Source organism: Diceros bicornis, chromosome 22 (assembly GCF_020826845.1).
Source record: "Diceros bicornis minor isolate mBicDic1 chromosome 22, mDicBic1.mat.cur, whole genome shotgun sequence".
Lineage (NCBI taxonomy): Eukaryota > Metazoa > Chordata > Mammalia > Perissodactyla > Rhinocerotidae > Diceros > Diceros bicornis.
Genome location: NC_080761.1, coordinates 3,742,010 through 3,767,376, shown reverse-complemented (window position 1 = coordinate 3,767,376; position 25,367 = coordinate 3,742,010). Strand labels below are relative to the sequence as shown.

General features: G+C 39.7%; 1 protein-coding gene across 8 annotated transcripts in view; it reads right to left on the bottom strand.

The window, feature by feature from the left end:
• The window catches only part of CDC14B (cell division cycle 14B), a 119,044-nt gene extending 103,656 nt beyond the window's left edge, over positions 1-15,388 (bottom strand). For 7 of the 8 annotated variants that reach the window (XM_058565439.1, XM_058565432.1, XM_058565427.1 and 4 more), the window contains exon 1: positions 13,860-14,081. In XM_058565439.1, coding sequence (XP_058421422.1) covers positions 13,860-14,019 — 160 coding nt within the window. In that variant the 5' untranslated portion in view covers positions 14,020-14,081. Of the gene's footprint in view, positions 1-13,859; positions 14,082-15,130 lie in introns of those variants that run through there. The other variant, XM_058565437.1, reaches the window with a different exon arrangement.
• Between the last annotated feature and the right edge of the window lie 9,979 nt (positions 15,389-25,367).

Sequence of the window (25,367 nt, the reverse complement as noted above, 5' to 3'; positions counted from 1 at the left end):
CTCAGAACCACGTGAATGTATTTACCTATCTAAAGTATCAATTAAAAAATTATAAAAAGGTACTTTATGAGAGGACAGAGGGGATAAAGAAGGGTCATTCTAAATGGAGCTTATATTTACAATCTAGAGACCATGACAAGAATCCAAGGCTTGGCTGAGGAAGGTCTACAACCTCTAAATTCTCTACCCAATTTTATGCAAATGAAGTTATGTACATCTTCCTCAGTAGAGGAGTCACAAGGAATAATTATAAATGTGTACAATGGAATAATATGCATTCACTAAAAGATATATATTTAGACATATTTATGACAATAAGTGATTCCACTGTAATATATGAAGTGGAAAAAATTATAATAGTATTTACAGCGTTTATCTTGCTGTAAAAACATCTCTCTCTATAGAGATATCTGTGTATATAAATATGCACTGAACAATCTAAAAGGCTATATGTGGTAGTCATTAATGCTGTTCACCAAATATTTCTGGCTTCCTGCCTAACAGGCACATTCCTGCCTCTCTGTGGTTGGGTGGGTGGGACCATGTGATTATTTGTAGCCAATGAGCTATGAGTGGAAATGAGCATTTAATTGCTGATTCAAGACCCTCCATAGCACTTTTTCCTCTGGCACAGGGACCAGTAATATTAGAGACGACTGCTGCTCATCAGCCTAGGTCTCCAAGCAATTACAATAAGCAGAACCCCCTGCTGACCCACAGTGGATGTTGAAACAGAAACAAGCATGAAATCTTTAAGCTGCTGAGATGCGGGTGGGCGGGCCACGTCATTACAATACAACCAAGTCTAAACTAACTACTATGATAGAGAAAACATCCTTGCTACTAGAATCATTGATCATTTTTTTCTTTTCTTTCTGTGATGTCCTTTTTCAAAAATAGGGAGCACCTATATTTTAGAAACTTTTTTGGGGGGTGGAGGAGAGACACAGGTCTTAGCATGGGCCTTGGCATGCAGCAGACACTGACAACCCAGAGGCCATTATCAGCACTTCTTAATCTACAGGAGCTTGAAAGCATCATCCATTAGGATCCTCCAGCTTCCTTTGTTCCAATTCTGTACTCACTGAGCAACCGAAGAGCAGGGAAAAAAGCAAGGTACAAAACAGGGGGAATAATGTGTTGTAATTTGCATAAGAGGATACAAACATACACACATGTCTAAACACACATATACATATATTTGTAAATACACAGAAAATCTCTGGTAAGACAGAAGAGGTTAGTTATGTTGATTGATTCTGAGGAGGCAAAAAAGGTACCTAGGTGACAGGGGAAAGGGAGAATCTTACTCTGTGCTGTTTACTCTTTTGTATCTTTGAAATTTGAACCATGTGCATGTATTATCTATTCAAAAAATAAATAAAATGAAAAACTTTAAAAAAAAAACAACTCTAAGTGAAGGGGTATACTGATTGGTTAGTGGGCCATATTTCAAAAACACAGAAAGCCTAATAAAGGGGCTTGCATGGACCAATGATGACTGCGTCACCAACCCAGAATCATGAACGCACCTCAACAACATGGAACATGATTAAACGGTGAGAAACAGCATCAGCACTATTTTTTTAAATAAGTTCTAAAAGCTGCTCACTGATATTCAAGAAAATGAAGAAAAATTATTTCTAATGCTTCCTAAGTCAACGCTTTTATTATTGAATCTTCATCCCAATGTAAAAGTTTCAGCATTGCTAAATTCCACCTCTTACAAGATTAGCATTATGACTTATATTTTTTTCCCCTCCACTAAGAACAATGGACTGGATTATTGTTTCCAAAGAAAACTGAAAAGGGACTTTGCAAGACTTAATAGTATGGGGGAAGCATCCAAAAAAGTAGGAAAATAGCACTGACACCATATATGGTAAACTGTGATTTCTCTGCTTTTTATCTGTGTAACTCTTTGTACATGCATATGATACACAGATTATAAACGCTTGAGCAATTAAATCAGTAGATTTCTTTATCTTGAAACATTCCCAAGAGTACCTAGCACTTGTTATCTGGCCTTATTAGAAATAAATGACATAAGGTGGTTGACTTCACACGCATGAGCTGGGGATAAGGAGTTCCTGGAAATGGAACTTGCATGGAATCCGCAAAGTCTCCATGGAGATCCAGTCCTGGGCTTCTACGCTGGCAGTGGCTCAGCAATTCCAGTCACTTCACATTCAGTGAAGTCAGGATTATCTCTGGCCATAATTCTTCTAGATGCCAATCACAATTATCAGTCAAACCTCCAAGCTACAGTGATGTTTATAAAGCCTTTCATAAAAATCAAAGAACTTCCACCCATCCTTAATTGCACACTGATCTTTACCTAGTTTCCTTAAACAATTCCTTGCAAGGATCTCATTAAGCTTGCATTTTAAACATCCAGCTTAGCATGCTCCCATTGGTTCTAACAAACCCTCACATGTATACTTTTTCTCAACATTTGCTATCAAAAATGCCCCACGAGGACAAAACATAATCATAACAACACACTCAACTCGGGATATGATTGAGCGATAACTAGCTAAGAACTTACAATAATAGCACTAAGATCACACAGAAAAAATACATCAATACCGTAACTGATTCAGGAGGCACTGTAAGAGCTCCACCCCCTCCCCCTTTCAACACACTTTCCAATTGCATCAACATTTCTCCCCCAGCCCCCCAACATTTCTTTCAGGGCTTTCTCTGGCCTACAGAGCCCATTTGGGCCACCCTCATAGCAGTTCAAAATTATCACTCACCCCTCCGAGTTACTGGTGTATAAATATCCCAGCCTCCTGGAGCCTCACGTGTTCTATAGTGGCTCTATAGTTCCCCTGTGAGATCAAACTCCAGTTACTACATAGTAACTTGCTTGATAATGAGCCATCTACGGCCTGCCTTTCCAGACCCTCTCACTTCGCCATTCCCCTTGGAGAGCTTCCTGGAACATCTCCCAAAGAAAGTACTTGCATTAGAATCCTTGACTCAGTCTGTTTGGGGGAACCCAAAACAAGCAGTTTTATATATGCCTATTTATTCCTAGCAAAATATTTTGTGGACAATATAATTACAACAAAGCAGCACTGCATAGGGTTATGTTAAATGGGGTATGTAACAGGTACACAAAAAACTGGCATTATTAAAAAATTGCTTTTGTGGCATAAAACAACAAAACTTAGTAATCCTATTCATAAATCTCTATATTAGAATCACATTTGTTTTCTGAAATCATTTTAAAATAGAGTCATTAATCCAAAACTTTGATTAAAAAAAACGTCCAAGTTTCTTGCTTAGCCTTCAGAATATCCCACATTTTAATTATGGAAATTCCCAAAAGTGTCACATTAAGAAAAAATTCCCTTAGCACTGTGCCTGGAAATGGTTGTCTTCTGAGTCCTTGCAAATTTAACCTCTAAAAATTTATTTAATCAAAATAATCTGAATAGGTCCTAACAGATAAAGGACACTTTAAGGTTTATCTTCTTTATCCTGCCCTCTTGAGTAAGAGAGATTTCATTAAATAAAGTATTTTTCCATTTTGGAACAAAGTTGTTATTTAGTTCAAGTTAACTGCCATGTCTCAATGCTTGTTACTGGTGGAATGTAAGAGCACTGTGGGGCAGTTCTGAGGGTATGAAGAGGATATTCCCCCCGTGCTGGGGTAGAGTCTAGCCCCCGTCCCAGCAATCACCCCCCAACTGCCACCACAGTCGGGGTAATGCTGCTGTCAAGAGGAAGGAGAAAGCGGGGACTCATGTCTTAACTGTGATCAACAACAGTTCCTACTGGTTCTGGACGGGAAAATAAGAGAATCTTTTCAAGTGTAGCTCAAGCCTCCTTTCCAAGAATCCCATTCATTCAGAGGCCTCCGTCTTTGCGTGTCCATGAATTCACAGAAAAGCTCCTCTATGTGACACAGATAGAGACAGATATATATATATAGATCTGTATCACCCAGTTCTGTGTGCTAGCCTCACTTCCCAGCGATCAGAGGTCAAGTCTGAAATCTCTACTGCAGCTCTTGCAGCAGCCATCGCAAGGAAGAGACCATAAAATGCACTCAAACATATGCTGAGTCAGTTTGTGCTTCAAGCCCTTTCAGTCACAATAGTTTAAAATTAGAACATATTAATAGTAGAATTAAAATCCCAACCTCAGTTGTGTTGACTAGCTAAATTCTAAGCTTTTTTGACAGTTTATTGTCAAAAAGGAAAGAAATGCATGTTAAGATGCTTCAATTTCAGGTATCAGATGCTTCCACCAAGCTATCTAATGACAGTATTACAATGAAAAATTCCAAGAACACATTGAGAACAGCTCCCAAAAATGTAAAAAGACAATGTTAATTCTGTTATACATTCATGTCAAAGCGATTCTTCCTCAGCACCTATAAAAGAATGTGAAAATCAGAATGCTTTTCAGTTCAAGTCACACACACCAAACCTAGTTTTTAAAATATTTACGATGAGGGGCCGGCCCGATGGCCAAGTGGTTAAGTTCAGGCGTTCTGCTTCGGGGGGGCCGGGGTTCGCCGGTTCGGATCCTGGGCGTGGACATACTCACCGCTCATCAAGCCATGCTGAGGCGGGGTCCCATATAGAAGAGCTACAACTCTACAACTATGACACACAACTATGTACTGGGGCTATGGGGAGAGAAAAGAAAAAAGAGGAAGATTGGCAACAGATGTTAGCACAGGGCCAATCTCCCTCAAAAAAAAAAAAAAAATTTAAGATGAGTATTATTCATCTTTAGTGGCTTCAATTTAAGAAGCAATACTCAGCTTAAAAAGTGCTCTGTAATTACTTCTTACCAATAAAGAAGGTATTCTTAAAAATAAACAAGGTATCTTATTTTAAATCACACCTTCTGAGATACTTTGAGATTCAAATTACAGATATAGAATTGATTGGAATGTAGACCTTTCACTTCGGCTCTTAGACAGGATTTTCAGTATATTATTAACTATATGCATTCACACACACACACACACATATATATATACATATATATATGATTAGTTATATAACAAAAAGAAGCTTTTCCCCTTGTTTCTTTTGAAGGTTAAAACACACACACACACACACACGAAAGACACCATAAGACAGATCATTTTCACCGTATATTGGAAAAAATAATTCACTTTGTTTAGGAATTGAGTGACATTTCCATCAGAAAATTCTCTCAGACTGATAGTTTAAATGAAGAAGAGAGCAAACTACATAATGACTGATTCCTTCATTACCTGTCTTCATTGAGTTGATGACTTAAGAGTCTATTCCTTCTCATTCTTTCAGGGATAAGGAGCACATTGTTAGAAGTCTTCACATCCCCTTCTGCTTTCCTCAATAATACTTGGCCCAATCCCTTGCTCAGAGTAGCTGCTCAATAAATATTTGTTGACTGGATACACTAATTAATTCCATAGCACAATTCAACAAATACAAATAAGTATAAATTAGCGAAATGCAGAGAATGATTCAGCTGAGATGGTCCTAAAATAGAGGGCCTTGCAAAATTCTGAATCTGTAATATTACAGCATTATGGATTGGGTATAAAGAGATCAATGTCATAAACTGCAGTGCCAAGAAAGTAATTTTACTTTCAAATTAGAACTTGAAGGAACAACAAATATCACTGACATCAGGAACAAGATGTTTTTCTTCTGTGAAAAGTACACTGCCGACCAAATTTTAATGGTATAAAAGTGAACTACCTGAGAAATGAAGTCAATATGTGATATTACATAATTAGAATGAATTTACTCAGCTTTTCAGACTCAAAGACAATGGGACCAAATCTTTGGACTGGTGAATAAAGCAGTCTAAGAGAACTGCTCCTAGAATACAAATGATACTAAGAATTAAAGGAGCTGAATAAAACACCAAGAGAATAAAGTCAGAAATCTTTTTAACAATTGGCAAGATATATACATACATAGCTATTCAGATTTGTTCTTTTGATAACTGGCCTTATTTGAGGAACTTTAAAATCAAAGGAAATCAGATTACTTTTTAAATTCTTTAAAAAAATAGAATATAAAAGAGCTACCCTGTTCCCAAAGTTCAAGCTGGCATTTCATGAGATTTCCTTCTTGCCAAACACAGTAAATAAGATATAAGCCTGTCCATTAAGCAAAGAAATGCCTAGAAATAACTAAGTAATCTAGGGGGGAGAAATCAAGAATAGCTTTTATAGTTATAACAATTCATTTTATTGTTGTATCATATGTTATTCATTTATTGTATCCTTTCAGCAAGAGCCTACAAAAGTGAGATTCAATTAAAACAGCCCAAGTTTCGTAGTACCAAAAATATCCACCATCCAAAACAGATTCATAATTAACCCAATAAAATATCACAGAAACTACTTTCAGCATTACCTATACACAGAAACCAACAAAACTTTTCACATAAAGACAAATTTCAACTTAAGTCATAAACATACGAAAGATACTCTACAGTTACAGAAAACGGAATCTGCTACCTACGACTAAATTTAAGACAAGCAAACAGGAAGGGACGGAACCAAGAATCACAACTAACAGATTAAATCTACAGTTTTAAAATCATCAGAAAGAACTGCAAAGTAGAGTCAATGATCTGAATACCTTTGTTGGAGCAGTATCCATGAAAAGCTATAGAAAAAAGAGAGAGAGAGAGAAGGGCGTAAAACTTTCACATAAACTAGAGAATCCAGGTGAGACGTACACATTCCAGTTAAATAGCTTTGTATTCAGAAAGTTAAAATCAACTTTATTTTGGAAAATGTTTTCTAAGGTAATCGCTGCCTAATATGGTAGTCAGCACCTCTAGAAATTAAGTGACGAACCTCAAAAGCTAAAAATCAAATAACGTAAAGAAACAATGTTTGAAGATTGCGGAGCCCCTGCCAAACCAGTTTCTCCGTCTCTGATGCAATCTCTCCACTTCTTTCCCACACCAACCCCTGCACCCACTTACCTCACTCATAAGGTGCCTGTACTAAGTGAGGAAGGACTTTGAAATAAGTCTTCCCATACTTTTCATTTCAACTTACAGATAATTATACAAGTAATTTTTATGTGAAGGACCTTAATTAAAGGACTTACGAAGATTAAAACTATTCTGTGGCTAGGATGGGAAGGAAAACAAAATACTGGCTACTAAAAGTATTTGTTTTCCAGTGGAACAAAAAAAATAGATTTAAAGGTATAATTTTTCATTTATGTTCAACTCCCACTCCCTTCCAAATAAACTGGGTCTCTGTGCTACACATTAAGTATGAAAAAGCCCTTTGAAAGGCAATTTTTTTACCCAGGAAAAAAAAAAAAAGCCCTGTCTGCCAATGATATGCACCACCAGTATCATATCTTTTGGATCTGTGAGAGATTCTTTTAAAGTGAATGCACTAGGGCACAGTCATGCTTTAAATTAACCACTCTGAAAAATTTATATTCTATCATTAAAGAATGTAATATACATGTTTTATTTTCTATAACCTTCTACCTCTGGCTCTCCCATGAGGCCTTTGCATCTTTACAAAAGACCACCCCCCCCAAGCCTTGCTGCGATTTAACATTTAGCAACAAACTCTTCAGTATAATAAAAATACATAACAATAGCCTCAAAAATGAAGGAACAGCTTTGGTTTACTCTTTCTCTTATAAGGTATCTTTAAAGAGAAACCGTAACGTTTTCCCCACGGCAGAAAAGATTATCAACACGACGCGAACCTCCTCCACTCGAACCTCCTCCGCTGCTCTGACAAATACTGAGCCAGCCTCATCAGGAGCGTTTCTGCCCTAAAAATCCCTCTCAGAAGCAGAGAGGAACACACTGCATTTTCACTGTGCTGATTCACTGAACCTTTCGTGCAAGTGCACATATGAGGGAGAGGTTTGCTTCTGAGCTGGAAACCCTTCTAACCATGACTGCTCAGTCTGCCCTCTGTAATCCGCCTAGCCCACTGCGGGCACACTTGTAATTCTAGGGACCCTTTACAGAACCCTGGTTGTCAACGAGGCATCAGGCCAGGCACTTCACAGGCATCCTCTTCATTTCATCCTCCTAACAACTCTGTGGACTTTTTATTTTTATTTTTTTATTAATTTTTTTAATTTATTTATTTTTCCCCCAAAGCCCCAGTAGATAGTTGTATGTCATAGCTGCACATCCTTCTAGTTGCTGTATGTGGGACCGGCCTCAGCGTCGCGGGAGAAGCAGTGCGGAGGTGCGCGCTGGGGATGCGAACTTGGGCCACCAGCAGCAGAGCGCGAGCACTTAACCCCTAAGCCAGGGGGCCGTCCCTGGACTTTTTATTTTTAAACGTTTGAGAGAATAGAGGCTCCAAAAGGTTATTAATGATCTGGCTGTGTTCAATCCCAGTGTGGGTAGACACGAGCTTTGCCTCTGTCCTCGTGTCTAACCACTAGAATTAGCTCTTCAAAAACTCCACAGTGTTTTTTCCCCAAAGATTTCCACCACGGTTCCTCTATATGCTAATTCTTCCTCAGACCCTCCAAATTTTATTTTCTTAATTATCACAGAAAACATAAACCCATGAGAACAGGGACTATCTCCAACAGTGATTTATTAGAAGCACTTGAGAGAAAAAAGGCCTGGCAGAGTAGGTATTCATCACACATTTCATTATACCTTTCTTGAATGAATGAAATATCTGGAAAATTTGGACTGTGATGATGGCCAATTTGGAAAATAGCATGAGCGCTGGAGACCTGAATTGGGTACTTAGTTTGCTCATTTTTCCAAATTCACTAGGTAATTATTCATCTCTCTGAATTCAACTTTACACACACTACTTATCAAGCATCTACTATGATATCGTCTACTAGCCTAAGTAGCACAGGACTAACTAGTAGACGTTCAATAAATCATTTATATACAACTCTGTGAAGCAGCTTTAGCTGTGAGAAAGAATAAAAGTCAGGTGGTCATGGCTTTGCCAAAAAGAAACTGCATCAATTTGGCCAAAATTACTTATCTCTGGTCTTGGCTTCTTCAGAGAGAAAACTGGACGGATGTGGTATTTCTGTATGATCTCTTGAAATTCTTTTAAAAAAAATGAAACCCCTGTCCTGTCAATTCAGAGATACGCAGAGATGATCTCAGAAATTTCCAAGAAATGTCACTGGTAGGCACCAATGCCTTCCTTCTATCCTAAAAATCCACAATGTGGTTTCATGCCAGGTCTCCCTAAGCCCAACGGGAATTGGGGAAAGTCATTCCCATTGAAAGGCACAGAGAAGTTAGTTTGCACTGATGGGAACTCCTGGCATTAGTTCCATCTCTGTAACCCAGTTATTCCACTGCCCCCTCATCTGTATGCCCACCAACCACTCTTAGGTCCACTGAAGCAGTAACATTTAAACTGTGTTAAGGTTTTGTCTGTCTGTGAGGCCGGAATGCCTAAGAAATTAGACTTAAAGCAGATAACTAACATGACACCATCAGAAGTAAACATGTTGAAGAATTAAGCAGGCACATAAATCAAGAAAATAAATTCACATTATGCAAAAACTTAAGAGTAAGTATAGAAATAAGTCATAAGCAAGAAGAAAAATAAACACTACTTTGATAAATGTCAGTCTACTACTACTAGAAAAATGAATTTATTTCCTCCTTGAATTGGTGCCCCAGGTAACAGCATTCCTTTTCTATCAAAAAAATATACTTCTATCACTGCAAACAATGAATATACATGACTATTTTACATAGTAAGCATTCAATAAATACTTCTTGAATTAATGAATAAATTTTCCCTGTCTAATGATGTCTATTGTGAATTTTTTAAACCCTAAAAAGACGGGGGCGGGGGGAGGCAGTGCTGTACCTGTTTAATTTTATTTGATGAGTATCCAATACACCATTAATCAGTGCTTTTAAATGACAATCCTGACCTCGACTAAAGCTTCTCCAATAAACTATTTACTGTTACAATATAAGCACTCTTTAAAAGATAGAATATCATAGCAGACACTGAAGAAAAATTTTTTTTTATTTTAAACAAACCATCAAGAATCTTTTTTAGCCAGTAGTTATTACCAATTTTCTTGACTAGTCAGAAATTTAAAAAATAAAAAAAGTAAAATAAAGTTGTGTACCAACTATTAAATCCTAAGCACAGCAATTTCGTAGTAGTGTTATAGTCTTTAAAATTTTTTCCTATATTAAGATACGCGAAAGGAGAATGTGCACTATCATTTATAGAGGGCCCTATTTAAGGGACAAGAATAATGAGATCAAAAAGATCAGACTTCTGGTTGCAAACAGGTTCATAGGAAAATCAAAAACCTGACTACATCCAACATTTTTTCCTTTGGTATTTATCTAGTTCCAAATCCAACTAAAAACCCTTCTCACTTCCCTTCTTCCCCCAGCTTCCTTGACTGGGTAACAACTCATTCTGATCATATCTTTACTCAGTATCTCTTTAGCATTAATGTATACAGTTTACACTCTATTTATGACCTTTCTTTCACATGGTACACTGGAACTGCACCAGGAATAGAGCTCAGGTAAAAATCCATGTCACTGCACATGGCAAGAACTAAGTGAATAGTCAATGAGAGGTTGATAGGGTCGGGTGGGAATAAAACCCCCAGCAGTCTGCTCCTAGCAAGAGTAAATGTCCAGTGTAGGGGGCCGGCTGGCTAGACACTAAACAATAGTGACCACGTAACAAAGGACTACAGGAACAAAAATAGGCATTAAGCATCCTATATTAAATGTACACACATGAAATATCCTGGGATCTAAGTGAATTCAACTTACAGATAAAACAGATTGCAATGAAAATGTCAAGGAACTAAAGTTACTTACTAAAGTAAAAAAATTTTTAACATATTTAAGGGTAGAGTGGCCAGAAGTGATAATGTGCATTAATTTTTACAAACCAACCCCACTGGGAAAGAATCTTCACTATCCTAAGTGTTGGCGACAATGTAGAATGATTGGTACATGCTGGTGGGAATGCTGGTGGTGTAGCCACTTTGGAAAAAAGTCTGGCAGTTCCTCAAAAGGTTAGACATGGAGTTACCATGCAACCCAGTGATTCTACTCCTGGGTATATACACAAAGGAACTGAAAACACGTGTTCAGGCAAAAACTTGTACGTGAATGCTCATAACAGCATTATTCATAATCACCAAAAAAAGTCCACTGATGAATGGATAAACCTATGTATACTCTGGCCTGGCCTCTTCACTTCTACTTTACAGATACAGTCACATATGTAGGCAGACATGTACACTGATGTGACTGCAGTCATTTGCAGTAGGGGCTGGAAAACCCCCAAATAACCATTTATTTATTACCATTAAATAGATCACAGTTCAGCCATACAATGAAATACCATGCAGCCATTAAAAAGAGGACTGCTCTTGCTGGCATGGCACAATTTGTAGAAACTTGAACATGCAGAGAAAACTGAAGGGAAAGAAAATATTACCGGGAAGGGAGACTATATCTATATATCTCCTTTGGCAACGTTTGACTTTAAAAATGTGCATGCATTGCTTTTCAACTTAAGAAGACAATGAGGGAAAAACAAGTTGGAAAGGATGGGACCAGGTGCCGTTTGCTGAGGATAAGGCCTCAAGCCTTCCCTACAAGCCCAATAAAAGGTAATCCGCACCCTGCATCCAAACTTACTTTAATTTATCTTGTATATCACACGGAAACAGACTGATTCAGTACCATTCTTCCAGAAAGCCGAGTCTGTCACTAAGGGATACAGCTGGAGAAATCCAGGGAAAGCTGACTCCCTTACTCCCCTGGAGTGATCTTACACTGAGCATGGACCCTTCCATTATCTGGGCTTGTAATATAAATAACAGCATTTTGATTTTATATAATGCACTAACTCTTTCCTCAACATTCTGCTTGGTGATATTTTCTGAAGTTAATTCATTGGTCACTGCCTCACTGAAAGCCAGCCACGTTGCATTTTTTTTCTCCATAAAGGAGAAGGAAGAATTACTCCAATGACTTTGCTTTCAAAAACCTCCTTTTTGATTGGAGACAACCTAAATGTTCATCAATAGGGAGCTGTCTAAACAAGTTATAAAACATACATACATTTAAATCCACGTACACTTTTGTATGGTTTTATACTTTAAAACTATATCTACTTTGGCCTAAACAGTAGTAATTAAAATCAAATAAGGCAGTTTGGTATGTAGTAATACAGAACAATCGTTCTGCTAAGAAATACTGTAAAGAAAAAACAACACACAAAACAACATTTTGCGTGTACCATGCTTGGGTATGGTATATATACGTGTGTGCACGCAGAGTCTATTTCTGGAAGGATTCACAAGAAACTAGGAACATAAATTGCCTCTGGGGAAGGGCAGCCGGCGGCTGAAACCAACTTTTCACTATATACTCCTGTGTGCCTTTAGAATTAAGAGTTCTGTGCCATGTAAGTGCGTTACTTGCCTTAAAATTAAACAAACTTCCTTTGAGGAGGTATAAATAACAAAAGGCATTAAGGAATGTGTGTCCTCCACCCAGCCCTCCTCAGCGAGGCCACCTCCCCGGGAGGGCACAAGCTGATGGGACCTGGTCTCAGCCTCAGCAAGCCGGCTTCACCTCCTACAGCGCCACGAGCGTACCGCTGACCCAGGCAAGTGGCAGCCTGGGACAGGTACTTAAGGCAACCCCTTCCTCCTCCTACTTCGTTCCCAAGGGCAATCCATCAACGCTAAGAAACCTTCCGCTCTACTCTCAGCTTTGTTTAAAATGGACCTTAGTTTGCAACTATCCATCAACCTAGAAAATAATTTCTAGGAAATTTCTGTTTGTCTCATCACTTTCTAAACTAATGTTCTGACCACTCCAGCTCACCCGGTTTAATAAAGGCTAAGAGCGGGAAAGAGATTATAAAAAAACCCCAGCCCCCCCCTCCCCCCACGCCAAGGTTTACACATTCGGCGCCACAAAAACAGACTGCAAATTCCCTCAAAACTGTATACAGCTATGCTGTTTACAAAGCGTTTCCACAAACATCATCACATTTAATGCCTTCACACGGTTCAGTGTCAATCTGGCAAACCCAACAGCTGCCAAGTTGGATTTATTAATCTTCAAGAATCGGAGAATCAGCACTAACAATAAAACAGCTATCAAAGGGCTTCTTTTCTTCCTGCTCTGGCTGGCTGCGATTTCTCACAAGTGACAACTCTGGGCATTCAGCATGCTGACCGGTTCAAAAGCCATCAACGTGACACATTCCTTCTGGCAGCCCCGGAGGGGACCTACCCCTAGGAGGTCTGGGGCGTGCTCACGCGCGTGCCTAGGGGAGCGGCCAGTGCAGTGAGGACCCGGCACGGATCTGGCTTCCGTGCGGGCGGGAGCGCTGCGCCGGCGGGACTCCATTTCCTACGGAGCAGGGAGGTCTGGCAAACGCCAAACGAGCGGGCAGCTCCCGCGCCGGCGTGTTCGCGCGCTCGGGGAATCCTCCCGGGCGATCCCGAGGTTCAGACTCCCGTGAGGGCCAACCGAACTGGCAGCCCTGGGAGGCGGTATCAACCCGAACTCAGAGAAAGCCCGAGGCGCCGACCTGACGCCAGCAATTTAGAAAGGTGACCCTCGGCCCATCTCGCTGGGGTAGGAGAGTGCAAACCGGATAAAGTTACAGCTCGCAACAAACGCAGATGGAAACTTGGGGTAGAGGGGCGCTCCCGGGGCGCCCGGCTCCCGAGGGGGGTGTGGCCGGCCGGGGCTTTTATGGGGGTGGGGTGGAGGCAGTCGGTCGGGCCCGGAAGCGCCTCCACTGCGCGCTGGGTGGGCTAGGACCCCCGCGCAGGGTGCCGCGTGTCCCGGGCGCCCCTCCGCGCGCGCGCTCGCCGGCTCACCGGTGATGTCCAGGTACACGTCGTCCTGCTGGTCCAGCCGGTGCAGCTCCTGCGATGTGGAGCTGCGGCTCTTCTTCACTCCCGGCGAGGACGCCGAGCAGCGCCGCGAGCAGGGGGGCGCAGCGGCCCAGCTCGGCCGCCGCTCGCTCTTCCGCTTCATGGAGGTGGCCGCGGCCCGTCAGGGGGCCACGACCATGGCCCCGCGCGCCCGCGCAGGCGCCCGCCAGCCCGGCGCGGGCGCTCGGGGTGGCGGGCGCGGAGAGGCGCCGCGGGGACGGCGGACGCCGGCCGAGCCCGGCGGGAGGAGGCCGCGCCGGAGCCGGAGGAGGGGCCGGCCCCACCGCGCCTGCCCCGCTCCCTCCTGCGGCCGCCGCGGGACCCGCGCCGCAGCCCTGGCTACAGCGCCTCCTGCCGCCGCGGGCGCCCCCAGCCCGCCCCCAGGGGCCGGCAGCCCGCTGGCGCGGCCGAGGCCAGGCTGCCGCCACCGGCGGTCGGGGCTTCTCGGGGTCAGCGCGCGCGCCCACCGCGGCCGCGGCCGCTGCTGCCGAGGCGCCCGAGCACAGCGGGCCGCGGCTCCCGGGGACCCCGGGAGGGCTGCTCCGTGGAGCTTCATTCACAAAAAAGGGCCCACAACCCCCCTCAGGGTCCGCAGACCGAGGCCTTTCATTGGTTAGTGATGCGTGACGTCACGGAGACAGCGCCTTTCTACAGGCAGGTACTCGGTGACGCCATAAAGAGAAGTCTGAGTGGTTCCGCCAATCAAAGATAAAAGTGCTCGCGACCCTCCGCCAGCCCCCAACTTTTCTGTTTTTTCTGTTCCCTGAGTGCATGGATCCCAGTTCCCAACTTCCTTTAGTGAGTTACCAAAGCTTTACACAGCCCCAGTCTGGTAACTTAACTCCAATCCTTTGGCATGTATATTTTTTAAAGTATTTCTTGGTTTTTCTTGTAATCGCGCCAAGTGAAAGGGCCTCTCTCTTGCCATGGCTGCTGGCTTAGAGGAGAGTATGGACGATTAAATTGTCCGCCGCTCTGAAGACTAAGGCACAGTTGATTTCAGAACTTAGAACTATTTAAATCAGCTCCGTTCTTTTTGTCAACCTGTGCCCAGCTTTCAAGAAGACCACGCAAGGTCTTCTTAAGGAATCGATAAACCTACCGTGGAAACGCTGTATATACCACAATGGTTTGCCCTCGTAGTCCCTCGTCACAGAATCCAGTACCCGCATTAACTCAGTAATTTAATACACCAGTTGCTGTGTTTTTCTTACCTAAGGTGTCGACAGGTCCAATTATTGAAGTATTGAAGCAAGTGCGAATTTAATCCTTGAACTTTTATCTTGCAAACTCTAGAGTCATACCACTTTTCTACTGAATTAAGATCTTGCTTGATCTTTCTGGAACTTAACTAAAACTAATTTTTGAGGGCCTTTAAACAAATGTCCACGGTATCATCTAAAAGGGTGAAAAGATTGGAGGGCAGTCTTTAGATTTCATAGCCCAAAATTCTACGTCTTGTAAACTATTCCTAATTTTTCACCAGCATTTCAACGTTTTATCCTGCAGTTCCGCAATTACTGCCAGCCTCTAGAAGAGAAAGATGAATTTGAGTCAGTTCCCCTGGAAGCCTCTCAGAAATGCAAATTTTGATGGAGTACTTCCCGGAGGAGCTATTTGACTTTCATTGTTGAAGGCCTTTACCTTAAGCCCTGCTAATTAAGGAGGAAAGAGGGCTGGGGAAAGAGAGTTCTGCCTGACAGTGTCAGTGGAACAGTCTGGAACTAGGGATCAGCCACGTAGATCAGAAGCTTAGTAATCATGTTCATTCTTCCCTTGTTTCCCATAAGAAAATCAGTGAAGGCCTTAAATTAAAAATGGACTACGTGTTTGTCGGTAGGGGCAGCAAAGAAGCAAGAGATGTGGGAGGCTGTGAAGTGCTGTGAAGTGCTGTGCAAATAAGTCGTGGTAAGCCGAAACCGGGATGGGGTGGGAGGGGGCCAGGTCCTCTGTTTTGACCAGGAGGAGGTGTACAAAACAATGATTTGATATTTGTATATACTGCAAAATGATCACCACAATAAGTCTAGTTAACATCCAAGTAGGCCTTGTTTTGCATAGATATTACATGGGAATTGTCCGCTTGGCTCCCCAGAATTAAAGAAATTCAAGTATCCCATGACATTCTATTTATTTGAGAGTGACTTACATAAATGTCAAACTAAGACTAAAGTGCCAAGAACTTCACTTATATCAGTTCGTTTTCTTTCACCTTCAAATATAACGTTTGGGCTGGAAATTCTGACAAAATGAATATGATTTCAATAAAAGAAAAATGTCATAAATACAGAGAAGTATACTGTTTAAGCATTTCACATTTTACAAACATATAATTTTACAGTTTTGTTAGTGTAACATCATTAGGGAGAAGGTATATGATTATGCTTTGTAATTAAGGGGAAATAACTTCCATTCTTGGGAATAGGGAGCCCATGTGCTAAGTATACACATTGAAGTTTTAAACCCTATTTATATTTTGTTTTTAGATCATGTTTAGATAGTGGCATAAAGAGCCATTTCTTTCTGATACTTGTTTTATCTGTGGATCTCTTGAACAATTTGACTCTTGCTGCTGTTCAATAAGGTGACCTCTGGGCTCTGAGAATTTGGCCACACAAAACGTAGTTTAGTTTGCTCAGTTGGTTGGTTAGTTTGTTGTTCAGTGTTTGATCATGGATCATAGAATTGTAGAGCTTAAAAGCACCATAGACAATATTTGGTCCAAGGCTGTTCTTTCACAGTAAGGACATGGGGACACATAAGTGGCAGTGGCAGAGAACCTAAACACTTTCCCCAGGCCTCGGAGTTGTCTTTCCCTGAGCTGTCTGAGCTTAGAGAACAGATGCCTCTGATTGTTCATGCCTAGCATGATGGGCAGCACAGAGAAAAGCAAAAAAAGGAAGAGAGGGGCTCTCTAGAATATTTCTTTCTCCTAGGTGAATTCACCCTGAAAGGAAAACAATTAAGGAACATTTTCTTATGCGTATATTTCAGATAAGTCATATTCTGAAAATCTGAAATCTTACCCTAAAATTAGTAGAAATTGGTCAATAGATACGTGATATTCAAGTTTCAAATAAGTTTCAGAATCAGTGAATTACAGCTTTAATTATGTGAAGATAAAAAATTTGATTAACATCAAAATTTCCATAAAAACTAGAAGGTTTAGGTGGCAGGCATAGAGGAAGATAGACACACTAAAATCTTCACTAGCATATTTAAGAAGAGTTGGTTTTATTTCATTGGATATTCTGGTAGTCTCAGCATTAATCTGAAATCCCCACATATTCCTGACCCTGACACTGAAAAATCTCTTAGAATGGTAAAAAGGAAGAAAATGAATATTTATTGAGCTACCATCACATGCTGGACACAGTGCTAGGGGCTTCACACTGTTAAATAACAAAAATTCAACTAAGTAAATTTTAAAGATTTAATTGGCTTTATTAAATGATTCATGAATCGGGCAGCATCCCATCTAGCAAGTAGATAGGAGCTCCAAAGGGCTACAGAAAGGGAAAGGTTTTTAAAGGCAAGATAAATAAGTCATAAACAAAAAAGATTATTTCAGGCTTAGGTAACCTACCTGTGGGGGATGGAAGGGGTCTATGTGACAGGTTACCTCATCCTCCTTTGAGGGATGGAAAGGCTTACCTCTTTGGTGCTGACCAGAAAATTCCACACTGACTGATTAATACTGCATTCCCAGGGAAGGTTGTAACTGCAGTTAGGTTAGGTATTAAGTCTTGGTTTGCTGTCGAGGGGCAAATGACTCCATTTGGGGCCTGTTATTTCTTTTTTTTAACAATTCCTCCTTTTGGTCAAACCCTCAGCCTGAGAGATGTGATCAAAAATTAAGGCATTAGTGCCACTCAGCTACCACTCGGTAGTTCTGGCAGCTTCACTGATCCTCTGTTTGGTATTCACAGGTCATGATGTTTTTTGCTGAATCCCTGTGATATTCACAGGCCACAACTTCAGGTTCACAATCTTCAAGTTGGTCATTCTCTGTTCCTTTCCTGACGTTCCAGTCTTAGATCATTTGCCTGGTGGTTAGTGGCTGCGAACAAGCATTTAAAGCTTTTGAGAGGATACAACACTCCAGGGGGATTATTATGATTATAATAAGCAGGATAATTCCTGGTGTGCACTTCGGAGTCATGGTCCCCAAGACCCAAACCAATTGAAAGCAAATAAGTCAAAGAAAAACCCTGTTGAAGGAGTCACCCTTTTAAGCCAATGGCTTGCCCAGTGATCTTATGTAAGTGAGTTTCAACTTCCCCAGAAGTGTTGATCCAGGTACAGCAGGTGGTCTTGGCCACAACACAGACACCTCCTTGCTCAGCTAAAAGATAATCAAGGGCTATCTTATTATCAAGAAATCCAGGGATGTTGACCAGTGAAGTGTCTCAGTCTGTTTGTGAATAGTTGGGGGCTCAGTTAGATAACCTACGAGTCATTGACCGGTTATGCGCCAGCTATTGAGGCATTTATAGGCCCAAGGAGAATGATAACTATCACAGACAGAGATAAATCCTGTAAAGGCACAAACCATTCCAATTAAGGAGGTACCGTTAATGGATAGATAAGAGTTTTTGAAGACAAATCCAGCAGTCTGAAAGGCAAAGATTACCCCTGTTAGCAATGGCCTGGGAGATAGGGGTGATGGCATTATTTTTCTAGGCCAGTGCCAGAGTAAAGGAGAGAAAGGGAAGAAAAAAAAGGGTTTCATGTTTAAAGTATGAAGTCTTGATTCAGCATCTTGGGAGAAAGCAGTCTACCTCAATGTCAGCTACTTCTCTTCCTAGTCAATTTGATTTGGAGGTTTCCAGCGTTTGTACAGGACCACATGTCAGGTGGAACATTCTTCAGCTGTGAGATGTATATCTAAGGCTTAAGTCCCTAAAGTTTGGCTGTCATCTGGGTATTGGGGAGGACCCGGTATAGTCTCTTCCAAGGAGATTCAAGGGCAGTCTTTCTTCTTACTGATTCCAAATCAGAAGGGTGGGAAAAAATTGGAAATGTTAGTTTGGAAAGTTGTAGCCAGATATTTGAGGAAACTAGGAGAATTCAGGATCTAGTCCAATTTACAGGTATGTAACAAATCCTCAAGGCAACAGGACTAGAATCTAATATCTACAAATGTGCAAACATAATTTTTTCTCTCTACAATTACCCCCATTTTTTTCCCAAGGAAGATCACAGTAAAACTAATTTGTTTGCATTAGACTTGGCCTGATTATTTACATAAAGTGCAGCAAGAATGGTGATTGACCATATATGCTCTTTTTTGAGACTCTTTGCTGGAACTTTTTATAAGGAATCACAGATTGAACTTCTTAAAAAAACTCTTAAGGCCAGGAAGCCAAGCCAAAGTTCAAGCAGTTCCTTAAAGCTGTCTGGTCATATCTGAGTCTATGTACATTTCTCTCAAGTATGATATTCCAGTCAAAGCCGTGGTAATATAGCCAATGTTTCTAATTGCATAACAAATTTTGTTGAACTTATATAAATAACTAACACAATATTGCCATGAAAAGAATACTCAAGAGTTTTTGAATTTTGGAGGGATCAGGTAGGGAGAAAAAGTAAATGTTCATCTTTGTTTACAAAGGTATATTTTACCAAATTGCTCTAAGTCATAGATAGCTTAAGAGAAAAAGTTTCCTTAAATCTGGAAAAGCAAAACATTAGAGAATAAGTGATGTTTCAAACAAGAAGTCATAAAAAATATAATCATCCTTCTCAGTTCATTCAGTCCTATGTTATTAATTCTTGTGCTTGAATCCAGTTTTTCCACTAGTTCCAGAAATTTTTACCCAGTTCAGTTTTATGATCTTAAAAGTTTTCAGAAACCTGTCCTTGTCAAGGTGCTTTCTATGAATCTCCTTGAAGATGAAACTCTTTTGTAGGAACACTTTTGCAAAAGCATCTGAATAAAATAATAACTGTAAATGACAAAAGACTTAAAAATGGCCATGGTTAAGGATCTGATGAAAGTTCATTATAATGCAATTGACAAGGAAATTTGGTTATATCTGTGACATACAACACTTCAAGATAATAACTAGAATTATGACTGATAATATTATACCAGGACATATCAGAATTTTAGGAATTTCAAACAATTTCTTAGAACACTTATACCTATACAAACGCAACATAAAGAAGGCTTAGTATTACTTCTTATTTGACAATGCTTCCCATGTAATTTAACATATCAAATTAGTCTAATTAGTTTAACATCTCTCTTTTTATAAGGAAAGAGAACAAATCCTTTGAGATGGTCGAAGGGCTCTCTGGAAAATCCCAGGGTCAGTTCAATGTCAAAAAGACTTCACTTAGAATTTGATTTTGGGAAAGTTTGTCAAAAATATCAAAAGGCTTTAAAGCAGTTGGTCAAATAGGATCATAGGTCACTGTGAAACAATACTTAATTATCCATTTAACCATGGTGACAATTAAAGACTTCGAAGGCAAATACAGAAAGTTAAATAGTTGTAAGTAAAACTTAGCTTTTTTAATAGAGAAGATTCTGTTTTCTTAAGTAGTCAAAGACTTGATAAAAAACAACATGGAACATAGGTGATTATTTTGATAGACACAAATTCTTTGTTAAGCAAATTACTTGAAAGGTAAAAAAAAAAAAAAAAAAACCCTTTTATAATCTCTTATCAAAAGAAGACCAATAGTCCTAGAAAACTTTGTCCATTTAACAGAGAGAAAACCAAATTTTAATTTTTGTACCAGCTTACTTTTCATATTAAAACTCATTTACTTAATTAAATGCATTCCAGTCTTAGCCAGTCCTGACCACACATAAAATTTCTTTCCAAAGATTCCTTTTCCATAAATCTTTTACTGAAAATGCATATCCTAATTTTCTTGTATATGGAGATGTTTCCCTTATTATTTCTAGTTGCTTTAATCATATATATTAGAATTTTTTTAACCCCTAGAAACTTTTAATTTCCAGTGAAAAGTAAAAAGTACGCAATTATGAACTGTCTTTTACAGTAGCATTCTGTAGATTGGCAAACTTATACTTTTTATAATTTCTAAAAACCTGTGCTTTCTCATAGAAAAATTTTCAACATGGCACCAAACATGTTTACTAATAGACCCAAATATCAACTAATAGACCCAAATATCTTTAGTTTCTCTGAAGAGAAAGCCAAAAGTAGATAAACTTATGTTCAGTAATTAATGTTTCAGTATTTTATCTTATTTGGGAATGATCTAGATAGTCAATGACTATCCATCATTTAATTCAACTTAGCAAAACTTTAAGGTTTCAGCTTCAAAAACTATTTAAAACGTTCACCTAGAAACTTTTATCTCATTGACATCCATTTAATTTACTTGTTTTCAACAATTAGGTTTAGATTACTTATGCAAATCTCATTATACCAAGTTACTTTTCTTGCTGACAAATTTTGTAACAGAGATAACATGAACTTATTTGATTAATAAACCCTGGTAGAATAAAAGTTGTATGTTTGCATTATATTCAATGTAGATAACTTTAAAGATATGCCTGTTTTAATTAAACCAACAACCTTAAGCCAGTTTTTATTTACTAAAGATTAATCCTAGATCCCATGAGCTTGAAAAGCATTTGGGTTAATTTCTATTATATTTCTTCAGTTCATAAGCACTTGTTTATTTTAAACCAATTAAATAGAGTTCTTTTATAAATTAATTTTGGCAATATGATCCAGAGTCAGAAAATATGACACATCTATAACATACCTACATAGATATACATGAACATACAGACAGATGCAAACAGAGACCTCATAGTTTTGTTATAAAATTTTAGCCATGAAACAGGTATGATAATGTACAACTCACTAGTTATAAAAGAAGTTGGATCTAAGTTGGTGTTTTTGGTAGATGGAATAAGTTAAGGTTCCCTGCTCGGAAGGCTAAAGCTTTTTCTACTAATTTTTGTGGAGAAGACACATGATTTGTATTTGTCCTTAACAAGTAATCTTAGGGAAGCTGTGGAGCAGTTTGTGTTTTTAAATAGAACCTCTTCGTTTTTTTTACCCTTCAGTTCTCTAGAGCTGTATTTCTAGTTTTGCAAAGATTTGTAAGATAAGGACAGTTGCTCTCAATTCCTCAAAGAATTGGGTTGCCACCTAAATTATATCATAGGTTGATCTACCCGTCCAACCATATCATTCCTAATTTGCTTCTTTCCCTCTGGGTACATAGTTTTATTTAGCTTAGGTGAGAAGGCCTAAAAATAAATTCCTATCAGGCTCTGAATATCAGCTTCCAATTTGGTCAATTTTTTACTACAGAGCTACTAAAAATTTCTTTTAAATATTTTGTCAGTTTTCAGCCAGGCCAAACAATAAATATTTTTGGCAATATTGAAAACCTCAAAGAGCATACAAAAGATGTTATCTTCAGACGATCTAGCATCACTCACAAAGATAGCCAAAAAGAAAGAACCAACAACGTACACATCCTGGGCAGGCAGAAAGCCAAGCCAAATTCTCAGGATGCAAAATGAGACAAGCAAGAAGGCAATAGCTATCCCTGGGAGAGAAAGCATTAATAACAAATAAGTCTGGATTTGGAACGGAAGGGACAACGTGAATTTTTATTTTCCTCTCTTAACACTACTGACAGAGAGAGATCTGGGAGAGCGGATTCTGGTAAGAATTCTCACCCTTAGCCAGCTTCTGCTAATTTTTTTTCCCAGGATTCCATCTCTAGGTTCTGATTGGGGTTTAAAGTAGAGAGTATAGCTCTGATATTTACCAGATTTTGGCAAGCTTTTTTATTAATTTTAATTTTAGTTTCCCATTAGCTGTTTAAGAGAGTAACATAGCAGTTTACCAGAAAAATCCCTCAGAGTCTGGTCAACCCTAGAAGGGGCCCATATAGAGGCCCTCCTTCGAATGTAGATATGGGAGTGTCTGTAGGGCCTTTAATTTGGCAGGCTTTTGTTTATGGTTGCGTAAAAGCAATTTAGAGGATAACTAGAATGAGTACTCAAATAAAGGAGGATCGAGGGAAGCAGTAGGAATCAAGTCAGTCTAACCAGCTTTTAAGTACCTCTTGTGTTTTTAATTTTTCATTAGCCTTTTATAACAAATCTTTCAATGAGGCTATTTTGGAATTTTGAAGCCTTTTGGAAGCTTCTGCATACCAATTAAAATAGGTATCCCATTCTGTTTTTTTAATTTGGGAACTCTTACTTTTAAGTGTACTTCTTAAATGATCTTATCTAATTGAAATGTTCCTTCTAACCGCCATTGTAATCTGCCTGAGGGCTGGCAGCAGTTGGGTAGGACCCTTGGCCACGAATGGAGTTTAACACACGTTTCTGTCCAGCCATATCTAGCCGCAAATGGGCTGCAACTCACATTTCTGTCTGGCCTTATTGTGGGGCCTCCAACCTGATGGTTACCAAACCAAGCTCTCAGAACACAAAACTTTTAGGTTGTCTTTAGTAAGATTTTGCTGTTTTTATAGTTATTTATAGCTTCCGGACCATAGTTCTTAGACACAAAATAAGCAGATGTGCCAGAAGGTGGTACACTTAACTCTTTGGATTTTAGGATCCCATTTTTTGCTTAAAATATTATTCACTCAGGGCCTCATACTGGACCCAGTCAAGTTCAAATCAGATCCAGTCCAGTCCTGGACCCAGTCAGGCCAGTAACCACCACCAATTCCCAGCATTGAACTAGGGACCTGGGAAAGGATCGAACCAGCAGACCTCAACAAACAGGGACTGATTCCAAACAAATGGGGAATTGCAGCTGCCACCGCTGGTTGGGGATCTGGGGACAACCAAGGTCTGGGTTTCCAAACAAAGGGGGAACTGACTGGAAAGCCAGTTAGATTGGGAGCTCAACTCAAAGCAAGTGGAGCTCAGAACTGAGAGGAACTTACCCACGGCCCTCAGCAATGATGAGAAAGGCAGAAAACTCATGAAGGGTCATGCAGGGGTTCTTGGGTACCATGCCTGTGTTTCTCGTTGTCCCCAAATGCCATTAGAAGCTTGCTTTGGATCCCGTTGCTCCCACTAAATCTGCTAAATAACAAAAATTCAACCAACTAAATTTTAGAGATCTAATTGGCTTTATTGAATGAATCATGAATCGGGCAGCATCCCATCTAGCAAGTAGAGAGGAGCTCCAAAGGGCTACAGAAAGGGACAGATTTTTAAAGGCAAGATGAGGGAGTCATAAGCAAAAAAGATTATTTCAGGCTTAGTTAACCTACCTATGGTGAACTGAAGCGGTTTATGTGGCAGATTACCTCATGAATGGAAAGGATTACCTCATTGGTGCTGACCAGAAAATTCCACACTGACCAGTTACTGCTATATTCCTGGGGAAGGCTGTAACTGCAGTTAGGTTAGGTGTTATTAAGTCTTGGTTTGCTTAGCACAATGACTCCATTTTGGGCCTGTTGTTTCTTTTTAGCAACACAAATGCCCTGGTAGATGTTATTGTTCTCATTTTATAGGTGAGAAATCCCTCATTTGACAGGTCAAGGCATTATCCCAGGTCCTGCGGTGAGGGTTTGGAAACCCATAGCTCTTTCTTGGGGCAGCACCATTCTTCACAGGTTGAGAACAGAGTTGGAAGGAATCTCTTCTTGCAGGTGGGTTTCTGAAATTGAATAACCTCTATAGTTGTGTAAATGTCATAAGTTTTGATTAATTTTTTCAGATCTAAGACCAGATGCTAACAGTATAGATTTTTAAAACAATATTCCTGATGTTAATTTGTTTTTTTGGTTCTATATACTTTCTCCCACAGAAGAAAAAAAACAATAAATGGAATGCTGTAGTGGAGGTGGGGGAGAGAACGGTGAGAATTCTGGTTATTTTGAGTCTTGTGATCACAGTATGACTGAGGATGCTTTCACCGCAAAGCCAAAGAGGCCTGTGCTTAGGGGACTGAGTGCGCAGTACCAGGGGACTGAGTGAGCAGTACCAAACTCCTTATCTCACGTTACCTTTTGAAAAATGCTGCATGCGTTTGACACACTGTCAGATATTAAGTATATCAATAGAGCAGAATTTAGTATTCTGGGAGAAATGGAAAATGATACATGAAGATCAGCACATTCATGCTCTCCTTGGCTAAATGCTTCTACCAAGACTCCATGAAGGTACAGGCTCATGTACATCCTTATTAGTAGCTTCTTAAATCTAGGTCTTATTTTGTGATAGTGGCTTTTTACCTCAAAGGTTCTTGAGTAAGGAATTTTTCCTTCTCTTCAGTTTTATCCCAAAAATTTAAATAAAAAGCAGAAATATACATATGTTTATGTATATAATAAATATAATTAAATATTTAGAAATATTATATATTTATATAAAAGTTCTCCTTCACCCTCACACTCCAATCCTACCCTCATAGATAACCACCCTTAACAGTCTGTATTTAGATAAAAAGACAGACTTTAAAAAATAAA